At 49.1% G+C, this 12669-nt stretch overlaps 1 protein-coding gene across 1 annotated transcript; it reads left to right on the forward strand.

Moving 5' to 3' along the window:
- The first annotated feature begins 4656 nt into the window (after positions 1 to 4656).
- On the forward strand, positions 4657 to 6206 carry LOC106792875. The gene is made up of 3 exons (XM_014759408.1): positions 4657 to 5198; positions 5327 to 5615; positions 6105 to 6206. The coding sequence occupies exons 1-3, from the start codon at positions 4657 to 4659 to the stop codon at positions 6204 to 6206; spliced, it is 933 nt and encodes a 310-aa protein (XP_014614894.1).
- Positions 6207 to 12669: the final 6463 nt, after the last annotated feature.

Consider the following 12669-nt stretch of genomic DNA (forward strand, 5'->3'; position numbering starts at 1 on the left):
TTCGCTCTTCCTTTTTTATGTGATCTAATCGCTCCTACACAATTCCACTCATACTTTTTTGACAGCTTATTTTTCAAACCTGCCCATTTTTCCTTGTCCATCCATGTTTCCATTAAAATTATCATATGGAACTCACCTAAGTACTTCCATACCTCAGCATCCTTACTTAACACTCCCGCTATTTTCCATCCGCATATACTCATCATTTTCCCTATCTCCCCTCCACCTCACTTTCTTCTTGTTTCTTTCATTCTCTCCCTACCCTACCTCCCTCTTCCACGAGCTCCTCCCTCTATTCATTATCCCTAAACCATTTGTTATCTATTAGCATCTTCATATATCCAATCTCTGTCCTTTTCCCTTCTCTCCTCAATTCCCTTGATTTCTTTATAATTATTTTTTGTATTCTACTCTCCTTCTCCGTCAAATCGTTATCTATGTATACCCCTCTCTCCAACTGTTTCTTATTTCTCATCACTTATTCCTTCATTTCTTTACTCCCTAAACTAACCATAACCAGCTTTCTTTCCCTTCCTCCTTCACTAACTTTTATCTCTTTTGCCTTTTCCACTTTTATTCTTACCTTTATCTTTCCCTCAATGAAATCTTCTACCTTTTTTTCTATATTCTCTTTCTATATATTTGCCCCCTTTATCACAATGTTATTCCTTCTCTTCATTCTTTCCCTTCTCTCCTTTTCCCATTCCAACCTGTTTATCCTCTCCTCAAATACCTTCTTCTCCTCTATCCATTTTTTATTCTCTTTAACAACTATTCTCCAAATTCCTACTCTTTTTCGGGACTACACACACCACACGTCCACTCTTTCTCGTTATTATACCGGTAGTCTCACTCCATATTAATATTGAGGTAAAAAATAAACTTGTAGAAAATATCTAAGCAATAAACTAGTAAAGCTAGGTAAGGATGATAGCTAACATATATAAGAAGAAGAAGATCATATCATTTAAGAATACCATAAAAATGGAAGTGAAAGACGTTTATAAATGAAATCGGCAATTACTTAGTGTGGCTAGCTCAATACATATATTTTACTTAGTAACGTATTTTAATTGAACAGAATATTGCTATTCTACTTAGAATTGTCTGTACATATTTACTATTATTTATTTGTATATATTTTTTAACAGGTATATAAAAATATATAAAATTTTCATGTCCCTAATAACTCATGTCCTTTGCATTTTTTAGGGTGCTTGTATTATCTAGCTTTAATAAAACTCTTGCTTACGAAGGAATCAATTTTGATTTGTATTAAAAGGCATGATATTATTATTATATATATTCATGAACATGTTAATAATTAGAGTATTCATGATTGTTTATTATTACTATTGAAATTTTATATATTTTTATATACCTGTTAAAAAATTTGCTGCTTAGCTAATAACCGATCGCAACTGTTTTCCCGCGTATCTACATAAGATAAGAAGATTAACGTCCCTGCAATGTTTCCCTTATGGGGCGAATAAAGATGATGCGAAACACACTCTGATCAAGTGTCTGGAATGGATGGATGGATGCCAGGGATACTGTATGTCGCTACTAGGAGAAGTGCATCTTTTTCTTTCCAAAATAGTCAGGGTTTCCCTTGGGGTTTTTAGAGGGTGAGCTGCATTACAGTCCTTTTCAGGACTTGTCATGAAGCAGAAGGAGGATGATGAGAGGTGTAGAGACTAGGAGTTGATGCACTGCAGTGATATGATTTTAAGTATGAACGATAATAAAAGAATGCGTGCAAAGCCGCATAGGAGAATATCTTCTAGGCGACTACACTGAGCGAGACTTTGGACAGCCTGGGCGGCGCCGGATTAGGTTTTGCGCGCCAAATCCCCTCAATAGTTGATATGTTAATAGTTAGTGAGTTTTTAAAAGCATACAGATGCATGAAGGGTTATATGGACCTTGCTAATGCGTCATGGGACGGATGGCCAGGTCAAGTAGAAATAGGTTATTAAGATAGGTTAGGATCACCTCCGGGAAAAGACCGTTTTTTGCGAGATAAGTGTAAATAGTAAATGAAGCAATGCCCCCAGGAGACCGTTGAATGCGCAGGAATTATATAGGATGTGTGTAGTTTTGAAGAATGATTGGTTAGGAGGGAGGCAAACCGGCCTGGCTCACCAGGAAGAGACGGTGTTTGTATATTGTGCAAGGACACAAGGATCACATAGCCTCTCTTTTGTATGGTAGGTTTTAGATTAGCGGGTAGTTTTAGTCGGTAAGCAGCCCGATCCTGTGTATATCCCTGGCAGGCTAAATCCGACACTTCCCTAAGTACCCGGGCCTATGGGATCCATCAAGATTTTTCTTTAAACGAAAGAAGAAAATAAAAGGGTTTCGTCAGGGTTGCGTCAGGGTTTCGTCAGATTATACCCTTATCGTGTACCCGGCATGGACGAAGGTCAAGAATACTCTATGATACGAACTAGGGGAGGTGATGCTCTCTCTTCCTGACATAGTCACAGTTGCGTCAGGGTTGCGTCAGGGTCGCCCCTGTCGGTAGGGAGTAGTAGAATACTCCTGCAGTATACCCTGCTTGTCCTTACAGGCGACTAAAAGGGAAGGTATGAATGATTTGTGAATGTTCTTATCGTTTACTCTATTTATCCACTTTCTTTTGCTCTTTGCTTTTCTCTATTTACTTCCTTCCTTTTCTTTCTTTTCTGCTTGGGGGCATGACTCTCATTCATAATCAATCATGATAGAATGTAAATCTCCAGAAATCAGTAGGCGTTGAAGAGATACTCACGCCACGGCGGTGACAAATTGTGTTAGAGCAGACCACCTGCCCACCAGCAACTGCCAAGAGCTTAAGGTAAGAGGCCTGGATACAGGCAATGCATCACAGGTAGGTAACCTGGTCTGCAGTGTAAAGACCACTACAGAAAGGAAGGAACACCATCTGGAGAAATGGCAAAGGGCCGCTAAGGCCATAGAGATAGCACAACTCTCTGGCACGAGTATTGCGACCAAAGCTAAGTCGAATAAACGGGCGAGACGAGAACCTCTTCCCCGAAGGAGGAAATCGTCGATTTGACAAGCCCAGTGAATCAAAAGGCATTGAAACCCCTCGTCTCCAGGCTTGAGACAAAAAGACTGATTGAGAGAGGTAAGAACTGCCAGCTGGGTGCTGACTCTGACAGGAAGAAAACTGGAAATCTGCAAGGAGATGTCTCAGGCTACATGAAGCGTTGCCATGGCGAGGTCTTAGAAATCGTAAAGGTGTAGGACGAGCGTTTTGAGGCCGCAGGTAGGAGCAGAATAGGCGGGGCCAAGGTTATGGCTCCGACAGCTATGAGCCAGGCCGCGATTGAGAAGGGCAGGATAACGGTTGGTTGGACCTCAGTGAGGATACTTGCCCTTAGCCAGAGACCCCTAACGTGTTACGTGGCGAGAGGCCACGTGGCGGTTTCCTGTCCGGCCCTGAGCGCTAGGACCAGGATCTGGTTTGTATGCGGGGTACCCGCGCATGTCGCTCTGGACTGCAGGAATAAACGCAGGTGCCCGATATTTGTGTACGCGGGGAGGCCACAAACGGGGCACAGAGCAGGCTCGTGGGTGTGCCTGATTGTGGCACTGTCTAGACAGCAGGACAGGGTTTTTAGGAATGTGATGAGACCGCCCGTTATAGACCTAGGTTCCAACCGGAACGGCCCGGTAGTCATCGGGGAGAGAGTTATCGAAAAAACAGTGCGGATAGTGAAGAAAGGCGGCATTGGAGTTGAACAGGTGAAGCCCTGTTCCTCTATGAACGCAAAGCATAGTTGGGCGACGGAACGAGGGTCCACGGTCTCACTATCCTAAATAGAGTAGAACAGTAAAGTTAGTGGGAGTGCATAGGAATAACTTTAGGAATAACAGCCACAGTCTTCTTCTAGATAAACCTAAACCACGCGCGCGGATGAGAGAGTCAGATGCGAGCGTTACTATTATTGCGAAGCCATAGTGGGTTCCTCCCAGGAATGAGGGATAGTTCTCATCCCTGAAGTGGATTCCCCTTTCCGCGGTATTCGTGAAGACCCTGTAGCCTGGTGCGTTAGGGGTTCTTTTTTGTAGCTCTCAAAGGAGGGGACTTGTTAGTAGTTTCTTTCTACTTTCCCCCCAGCGAGGATATTAGTAATTTTTGTAGACTTTTTGATGAGCTCGAAGAGCTCTTAGAAATATTTCCTGCTTCTCCAGCGCTCGTAGCAGAGAATTTTAATGCCCGGTCCCCTAGGTATGATTCGGAAGGCAGAGGCAACTTAAGGGGCAAGTTGCTTTCTGCTTGGGATAATAGGCTGAACCTGAGCCTGGGTAACCAAGCGGGCAACCCCACGTACGTTCGCCCACAAGGGTCGAGCAAATTCGACTTTACGTGGGGCTCCCCAGCGGCCAGCGTCCGCTTACGGATAAGAGAGGGGATGAGGCTGAGTCCCTTATTTATGCTTCAGCTATAGTAACTACGCTACAGGTATATGAAGCTAGCGCTCGAGATACAGTATTTTCCTACGGTAGGATGCGAAGGAAGCGGATGGGGAGATGCTCGCTGCAGCTCTTATTCCCGGAGAGAGGTCGCGACCTGCCGGTAGTGACCATGTAGGAGCGCAGGATTAGTGCAGATGGGTGAGAAACACACTGAAGAGTGCGTGTGATATGGCAATACCAAAGATCAAGTATTCCCAGATCAGGAGATACAAGGCTTATTGGCGGTCGCGGAATATCGCGGTGCTAAGAACTACAGCAACTGCGGTCAGAAGGCGTTACCTCACAACTAGGCGCAATAGGGTCCAAGGGAGAATCGATATATATCTGAAAACCCGACGTGAGGCCAAGAGAACCCTGGTAAAGGCCATCGGAGGAGCGAAAACTCTGGCCTGGCGGGATTTTTTGTCCTCTATAGAAGAGGACCCGTGGGAAAAGCCATACCGGCTCGCCATGGGCAAACTAAGGGCCCACACGATACCGGTTACGGATGCTCTGGAACCAGCGACGTTGGACAGTTTGGTGCGGGACTTCTTCCCGAGAATGACTACGGCGGCAGCTCCGTTCATCAGCTCTGTTGCCAAAGACGCAGTCACGGAGACGCCGGAAGAGGTTTTTAAGGCGATGAGGAGGATCCCTGGCGGTAGAGCTCCGGGGCTGGATAGGATACTGGGCATTATGGTGCAAAAGACGGCAAAACATTGCAGCGTGGGGCGAGCTGAATGCTTTACTACTTGCCTAAGGGCTAGCAGTTTTCCACCAGCTTAGAAGAAAGACTAGATAGGCTAGTGCTCATCAAAAAGAAGCTTGATGCCTAGCCGGATTTTTTGATTTCATACAGGCCCATATGCCTACTGGACAAGGCCGGAGAGTTGTTTGAGAAAACTATACTGACCAGGGTAAGCGGATTCCGTGAAAAAAACTGCGTATTTTCACCAGCGCAGCACGGATTTCGTATCAAATGTTCGACGGTCAGTGCGATAAACGCATTAAAGAGGTGTTTACAAATGTGCGCTGAAAGGGATTGCGCTGGAATCGTAATGTCCCTAGACGTCAGCAACACGTTTTCTTCGCTCCTTTGGGACACCATTATGAACTCGTTAGTAGCCAGAGATTTTCCTGCAAACCTGGTGCGAATTGTCAGGTGCTATCTCCACGAACGGCTCCTACTCTTCATAGGAGGAGAGAGCCGGTTAGACGAAAGACATCTATCGTGTGTGGTTCGGCTGATCTCGATTCTTTGCATCACATTATCGATTATTACCTACGATAGTGTCCTCCGAGTCCCGTTACCAGGGGAGTTTCGTGTTGATAGCCACGCGGATGATACGACCCTCCTGTCAATGGGGCGGGACCTATCACGGGCAATAGACATCGTAAAACAGGACCTAGAGGTCCTTGTTAGAGCGATCGAGAGGCTAGACCTTGAGGTGGCGTTGCACAAAACGAAGGCGAGGGCCTTCCCTGTTTCTGCCTTCTGCAGATTCAGGAATGTTTTCCTCCTGTGATTAGGCTCAGAGAGATTTGTATTGCGGGGAAATCTAGCCTTAAATACATGAGAATACTTATAGATTCGAAGATGTGGTCTAGGCCCTACTTTAAGGCCTTGATTCCTAAAGCATAAGGTATCCTCCGGTCTTTTAGGAGGCTTCTTCCGAACCTCCGCGGACAAGGGAAAAGAAGCGACGCCTCTACAACATAGCAGTACAACGTTGCACTAAGCTGTAGCACTAAACACTTATCAGTAGTACCCAGCACTAAGCATTAAGCTGTAGAAACTAGCTTTAATTAGTAGCACCTAGCATCTAGAAGTAGCACCTAGCAATTTGCAATAGCTGCTTCCGTTTATTAGTAGCCTGACCTTAACCCTAAAATCCCAGCCAGACATCAACCCTTATCTCAACCTTGAAATCCCAGCAAGATGTCCCTTGCTATGAAATCTAAGCCTGAACTCAAACCTGACCCTAATCCTAAAATCAAAACCTAAATTTACCTAAGACCCTAACCCTGAAATAGTACCACGACCACGAACTTCCTCTCAAACCTAAAATCCTAAACTGAGCTCGGCACTGACTTTTACCCTAAAATCACAGACCAAGATCAACCATGACGTCAAACTTTACATCATTTCTTGACTTCAATCCTGACCTCTAAATAAAAATCGCTGCTTGACTTCAACCCTGTCCTTAACCCTGAAATCCCAGCCTGACCTTATCACTGACCACAACCCCGAAATCTCAGCTTGACCTCAACACTAATTTCAATTTAAAAATCTCAGCCTGACCTGAACACTTATTTTAACCCTCAAAGGCCAGCCTGAACTTAAACCTTTTTTTTTTTTTTTCTTTTTTCGTCAGGGGGAAAGTCGGACAGAGGAGTGTCGGATTTTTACCGACTAAAAAACCCACCTGAATCTAAACTACCATGCAAAGAAGGACGCAGGCGCAACACACGGTTCGTGCATACTATGCCAGATGCCTCCTCCCCAAACAAGCCCAGCCGGAATTCGCTATGCTCTTTTCATTCACATTCATGCACCACTCTTTCGTCAGATCGCACTCAACAGGAACCTTCCCCCTGGAGACGCTGACGCCACGCATACTGAGGCGCACTCGACAGTAGGGTTTTATCCCTCCTGGAGGCGCAGCTTAACCTAGACATAAACCAAGTTGGCCCAGCCTTCCGTCCCATGACGTGCAGGCTAGGCCTATTCACCCATTTTTACATTCACTTCCATAAGCAGAAGGGAGCAGCGCGCAGGACTCGGCCTTTCGCCGCCTAGGCCACCCGAAGTCTCGCCCGAAGGGGTCGCCTAGGTACGAAACCTCTCTGCGACCCAACATGCATCCTTCTCACACTCATCCACTCTCTGTCTCTCTCATCCTGTTCTTTCTTTCGTATCACTCGTCTTGCAAAAGCCTGGAATGCAGCCCATCCCCCCGGCATATTCAGAGATGCACTGACTATGCCAGGAAGAGAGAGTTGCACTCCCCCCAACTCTCTTACCAAAACATTTCTTTCACCCGTCCACTCTCGGCAGACGATCAGGGTGTGATCCGCGTCATCCTCATCATCTCCGCAATAAAAGCATCGCGGAGATGCAGCCCTCCCTATTCTATATAGGTACGCCGGAAAACAGCCATGACCGGTCATCAGCTGAATGATGTGGAAGGTCGTGCCGATAGAGAACGGCCTCTCAACCCACTCAACCAACCCATCGGCAATAGCTGCTCTCACGCGCACCCCTGTTTCCCCAGGAACATCAGCTAATCCTAACTCCTCCTCCCTCCATGCAACAACCGCACCCCACCTCGCGAAGGCGCCAAACGCCGCCTTGATGCCCTGGTCCCTCCGCGCCCTCAAGGGCCGCATAAGCCTCCGCTAGCCGCGGCGCAAAATGATCTAGGGGAATGACCCCCGCAACCATCATTGCCGCATGAAAGGATGCCGTCCTATAGGCGCAGCACACCCTGATCGCAACCTTCCTTTGGAACGCACGCACACTCCGCTTTACTCTAGAGTCCTCCACAACAGCGCGCCACCACACCGGAGCTCCATAAAGAAGAACCGAGTGGACCACGCTGCTGTAGAGGCGCCGCTTCTTTTCCCTTGGTCCATGGAGGTTCGGAAGGAGCCTCCCAAGTGACCGAAGGATCCCCTCCGCCTTAGGGATCAAGGCCTGAAAGTGAGGCCTGAACGTGAGGCCAGAGTCTAATACTACTCCCAGGTATTTCACACTGGGTTTCAGGCTAACACGGGACCCCCTAATCCTAATGACAGGGGGCTGAGCACTCCTGCGTCTGCAGAAGGCAGAGGCAGGAAAGGCCATTGCTTCTGTTTTGTGCGGCGTCACTTTGAGGCCAAGTCCCTCAATCGCACCCACAAGCACCTCACAGTCTCGCTCCGCGTTCGCAATCGCCTGGGACAGGTCCCGCCCCACCGCCAGAAGGGCCGTGTCATCTGCGTAACAGACAACACGGGAGCCCCCTGGCAGCGCGACACGGAGGACACTGTCGTATGCGATGTTCCACAATGTCGGTCCCAGCACTGACCCCTGCGGCACACCGCACGTCACTTGCCGTTCAATCACTTGACCCTGTCTCCCCACAAACACTAGAGACCGGTCCGATAAGTAGTCCCTTATAAGGTTCACCATATATGTAGGGAGGCCCTTGTCCTCCAGCACCCTAAATATGGTGACCCACGGAAGCGAGTTAAACGTGTTACTTATGTCTAGTGACACAAGAATCCCAACCCGCTCACCGTTCACACAGTCCCGAATGATGTCTCTTACGGTTAAGATGGCGCCTACCGTCGAGTGTTCAACCCGGAAGCCGTGTTGAGCCGGCGAGAGTAGACCCCCCCCCTCCAGGCACTCGTTTATCCTTGAGACCATCACCCTCTCTAGCAGCTTGCCTACCTCGTCAAGCAGACAAATCGGCCTGTACAATCCAGGCAAGTCCGGCTGCGCGTCCTGTTTCTTCTTAATGAGGACCAGCCTGGCCCTCTTCCAGGCCCTTGGGAAGCTGCTGGTCCTCATACACTCCGTAAACAGTTCGGCCAGCCCAGGCCCACAGTGTGCAGCCGCTATCCTCACTACCGCGCCCGGGACACCGTCCGGTCCCGGAGCCTTCCCAATGTTGATCCTTTTGGCTGCAGCTAGCACCTCTCCTGTCGTAACTGCAGCCCCGTCCACTTGCACACCGCGGCCCCCCGCTGAACCGTCCCGGTCCACCAGTGGGAAGAGACCCTCCAACACACGGCAAAGCCCGCCCGGTTCCAGCACCTCGGTAACCGGAGCCGCGTACGGCCTCAGCTTTCCCATGACAAGTCGGTAGGGTCTGCCACACGGGTCCAACTCCAGCGTAGCCAGGAACTCCCGCCAGGCCAGGGTCCTGGCCTTCTTGATGGCCCGCTTCAGGTTCTTCCTGGCAGTCCTTAGGTCGTCCAGGCAGAGTTCCATCCTTCCTTGGTCACTTCTGCGTCTGGACCTCAGGTAGCGTCTTCTTGCCGCAATAGCCGCCGCCCTGAGGGCTGTCAGCTCCTGCGACCACCAGGACACCTTCCCTCGTCCGTCCTTTTGGCCGATTATTTTCGGCATAGCCATGTCACAGGCACTCCTCAACGTTTCGCGTATCCACTTCACCAACACTCGCGAACGATCAGCGTTCCCCGGACGCGTCCACTCACCCGATATGAGGGCAGTAGCAAGAACGTCATTGTCCATCGCCCTCAAATTCCACCGAGGGAAAGTCTTGTCCTGCGGGCGTAAACTTCGGACACCTGTAGCCTCATGCCTATATTGAAATCTAATTCAACAATGGTCCGAGAGGGACTCTGCCTCATCTACCCCCCATTCCGTTAAGCGGATACTAGCAGCCGGTGAGCCCCACGTAAGGTCGATAACGCTCGACCCTTGCGGTCGAACACACGTGGGGCGGCCAACCTGATTGGAGAGGTGCAAGTCCAATCTGTTGGCCCACAGGCAGAGTAACTCTCCTCTTAGGTTACGCCTGCTCTCCGGGTCTCATCTAGGAGCCCGGGCATTGAAATCACCAGCCGCCAGTGCTGGCAGGGTAGGGTATCTTCCTAAGAGCTCTTCGAGCTCGTCTAGAAGTCTACTGAATCTATCAATTACCTCGCTGGGGGGAAAGTAGACTGAAACTACCAGCGAGTCCCCCCACTTAACGGCAACAAAAAAGGAACCCCTGCAAACTAGGCTACAGGGTCTTTCGCTTTCACCCAGCAGCACCGCAGCCAGCGGAGCACCTCCCAGGGACGAGAACCATTTCTCGTTCCCAGGGGGCACCCACCACGGCTCACGGTGAGCCCCCTCCGGACAGTCATCGTTTCCAGTCCTAGCTCCTTTAGGTTAATGCTCTCCCTCGCTTTGACGAGAGCATCCCGGTAGGTGGCTGCCTCTTTGCATACCAGGGAGACCGCTGCAGTCTCTCTGATCCTCCCCTTCCGGTTCTTCTTATGTGCCTTCTTCCTGGGCTTCTTCTTCTTGTCTGCCTTGTCTCCTTCCGTCTCCTTCGAGCTACCAGGCTGCTTTCCCTTGGTTCCCTCTAAGTTGCCAAGAGTCTGTTGCGCTGCCGCTGCCCGTAGCTGCAGGCGTCTTTTCTTCCGACCAACAACCTCCACGAACCCGCCCCCAGAGGCTGGGGGAGCCGGGGTCGGAACATGCTGGTCGGGCACTCGTGTAATGTTGTGGGGGGAAGCTCCAGCACTCCCCTCAGCGGTGTTCTTCTGTGCGGTCTCCTCTTCAGGCCGCCGGCCAGGGTTGGCTGAGGCGTGTACAGCACTCCACAGCTCCCTATTGGACTGTTGTAGCACCTCCATACCCTTGGTCATCTCCCTTAGCACCGCTATGATGCTACCAATGTCCGTCGAGCTGGACCTGGCGGCTTCCAGCCTCTCGTCGTTGGCCGGTGCTTTCCTGCCCAAGGGCCCACTAGCCCTCTTCTGGCTCGAGGCTGCGGTCTCCCCTTGGAGAGTCGTTATTATTGCCTCCTTCTTCTTCAGCTCCCTCCTGAGCTTTATGCACTCCTCCTCGATGTTCCTCTTCTGGGCCTCCACAAGATTCATTTCGGCCCTTAGCTGACTGACCATCTCCGTGTTGGAGGAGGACGCGCCCGATGATCTCCCTAGCCGGGCATCCATCTCCTCCGTTATCCTCAAGGCCTCTTTGATGTTTCTCTTTATGCGGCCAGACACTTTCCCGTTTAGGTTGGAGGACCGCACCCGCTCCGCTTCTACTCCCATTAGGAGATCCCTCAGCTTGACGGTTAGCCTTCTGGATTCCAAGGCTGCCAATGAGGGAGCACTTCCTGCTTCCTTCCCAGGGATAAAGAACTTCGTCCCCGGTGGGTCTGTTTCCTCGATAACGCAGTCTTTTTCTTCCTCCGAAGACGTTGCAGTCGGCCTTATCCTTTTGCCGCTCCTCGTTGAAAATGGTGAGCGCGAACCGGATAGCCTCAGGGCCTCTACAGCTCTAGCAGCTCGTTGCCATTCCTCCAAGCCGTCCGTTCTTCCTGAAGCCTTAGGTAATCCGCAAGCCAGGTTGCCTACCTGCGAACAACTTCCCGGTGCATTGACCAGAGCTGGGGCCGGGTTGCCTACCCCAGACTCCTGACAGTCGCCTGATGTCGACGGAGGGTGGCCTGTCCTACCATCACCAAACACCGCCGTGGTGTGGGTATCCCCCACACTGGTTTATCGCTGAAGTTGTACTCTTCATATTTTTTGAATCTGTAAAATATGGGGTACAGGGTCCCAGCGAGAACGGAAAGGAAAGAAAAGAGTAGAGAAATAAGGGACAGAAAGCGCTAAAGGTAGGGATAGCCATACGAGATCCTTTACACTTCCCTTTTAGTCGCCTCTTACGACAAGCAGGGAATACTGTGGGAGAATTCTACTACCCCCTGCCCACGGGGGGGAACCCAGAAATCCTAGTCTGACTCTTTAACCCTGACCTCAATTCTGAAATTAAAGCCCGACCTCAACCCTGACCTCAACCCTGAAATCCCAGCCCGAGCTTAACATCAAGAAAGTGAATCTCGAAAAAAATGTAGAGGATTTCATGGAGAGACAAATTAGAGTAAGAGTCAAGGTGGAAAAAGCTAAGGAATTAAAAGTGAGTAAAGGAAGAAGGGAGAAAAAATTGGTAGTAGTAATGTTGGAGAATAAAGAAATGAAAGAGCAGGTAATGTGGAATAAGGAATATTTGGAAAGAGGAGTGTACATAGATAGTGATTTGACGTAAAAAGAAAGAAGGATTCAAAGAATGATTTTAAACAAGTCAAAAGAACAAAGGAGGGAAGGAAGAAATACAAAGATTGGATATATGAAGATATTAATAGATGACAAGTTGTTTAGGTATGATGAATGGAGGGAGGAGTTCGCTGAAGAAGAAAAGAAGATAAGACAGGAATGAAATGAACAAGAAGAAAATGAGGAAGAGGGTGAGAATAAAAGAAGGGTCAGTATTTGCGGGTGGAATATTGCGTGGGTTTTAAATAAGGGTTTTGAAGTGAGGAAATACTTAGGTGAGTTTGATGTGATAACATTAGTGGAAACATGGTTAGAAAAGGAAAAATGGGCAGGTTTGAAAAATAAGCTGTCAAAAAAGTATGAGTGGAATTGTGTAGGAGCGATTAGATCACATAAAAAAGGAAGAGCGAA

This window comes from Polistes canadensis, unplaced genomic scaffold, assembly GCF_001313835.1.
Source record: "Polistes canadensis isolate GaletaPanama2010 unplaced genomic scaffold, ASM131383v1 scaffold_1017, whole genome shotgun sequence".
NCBI classification, from domain to species: Eukaryota; Metazoa; Arthropoda; class Insecta; order Hymenoptera; family Vespidae; genus Polistes; species Polistes canadensis.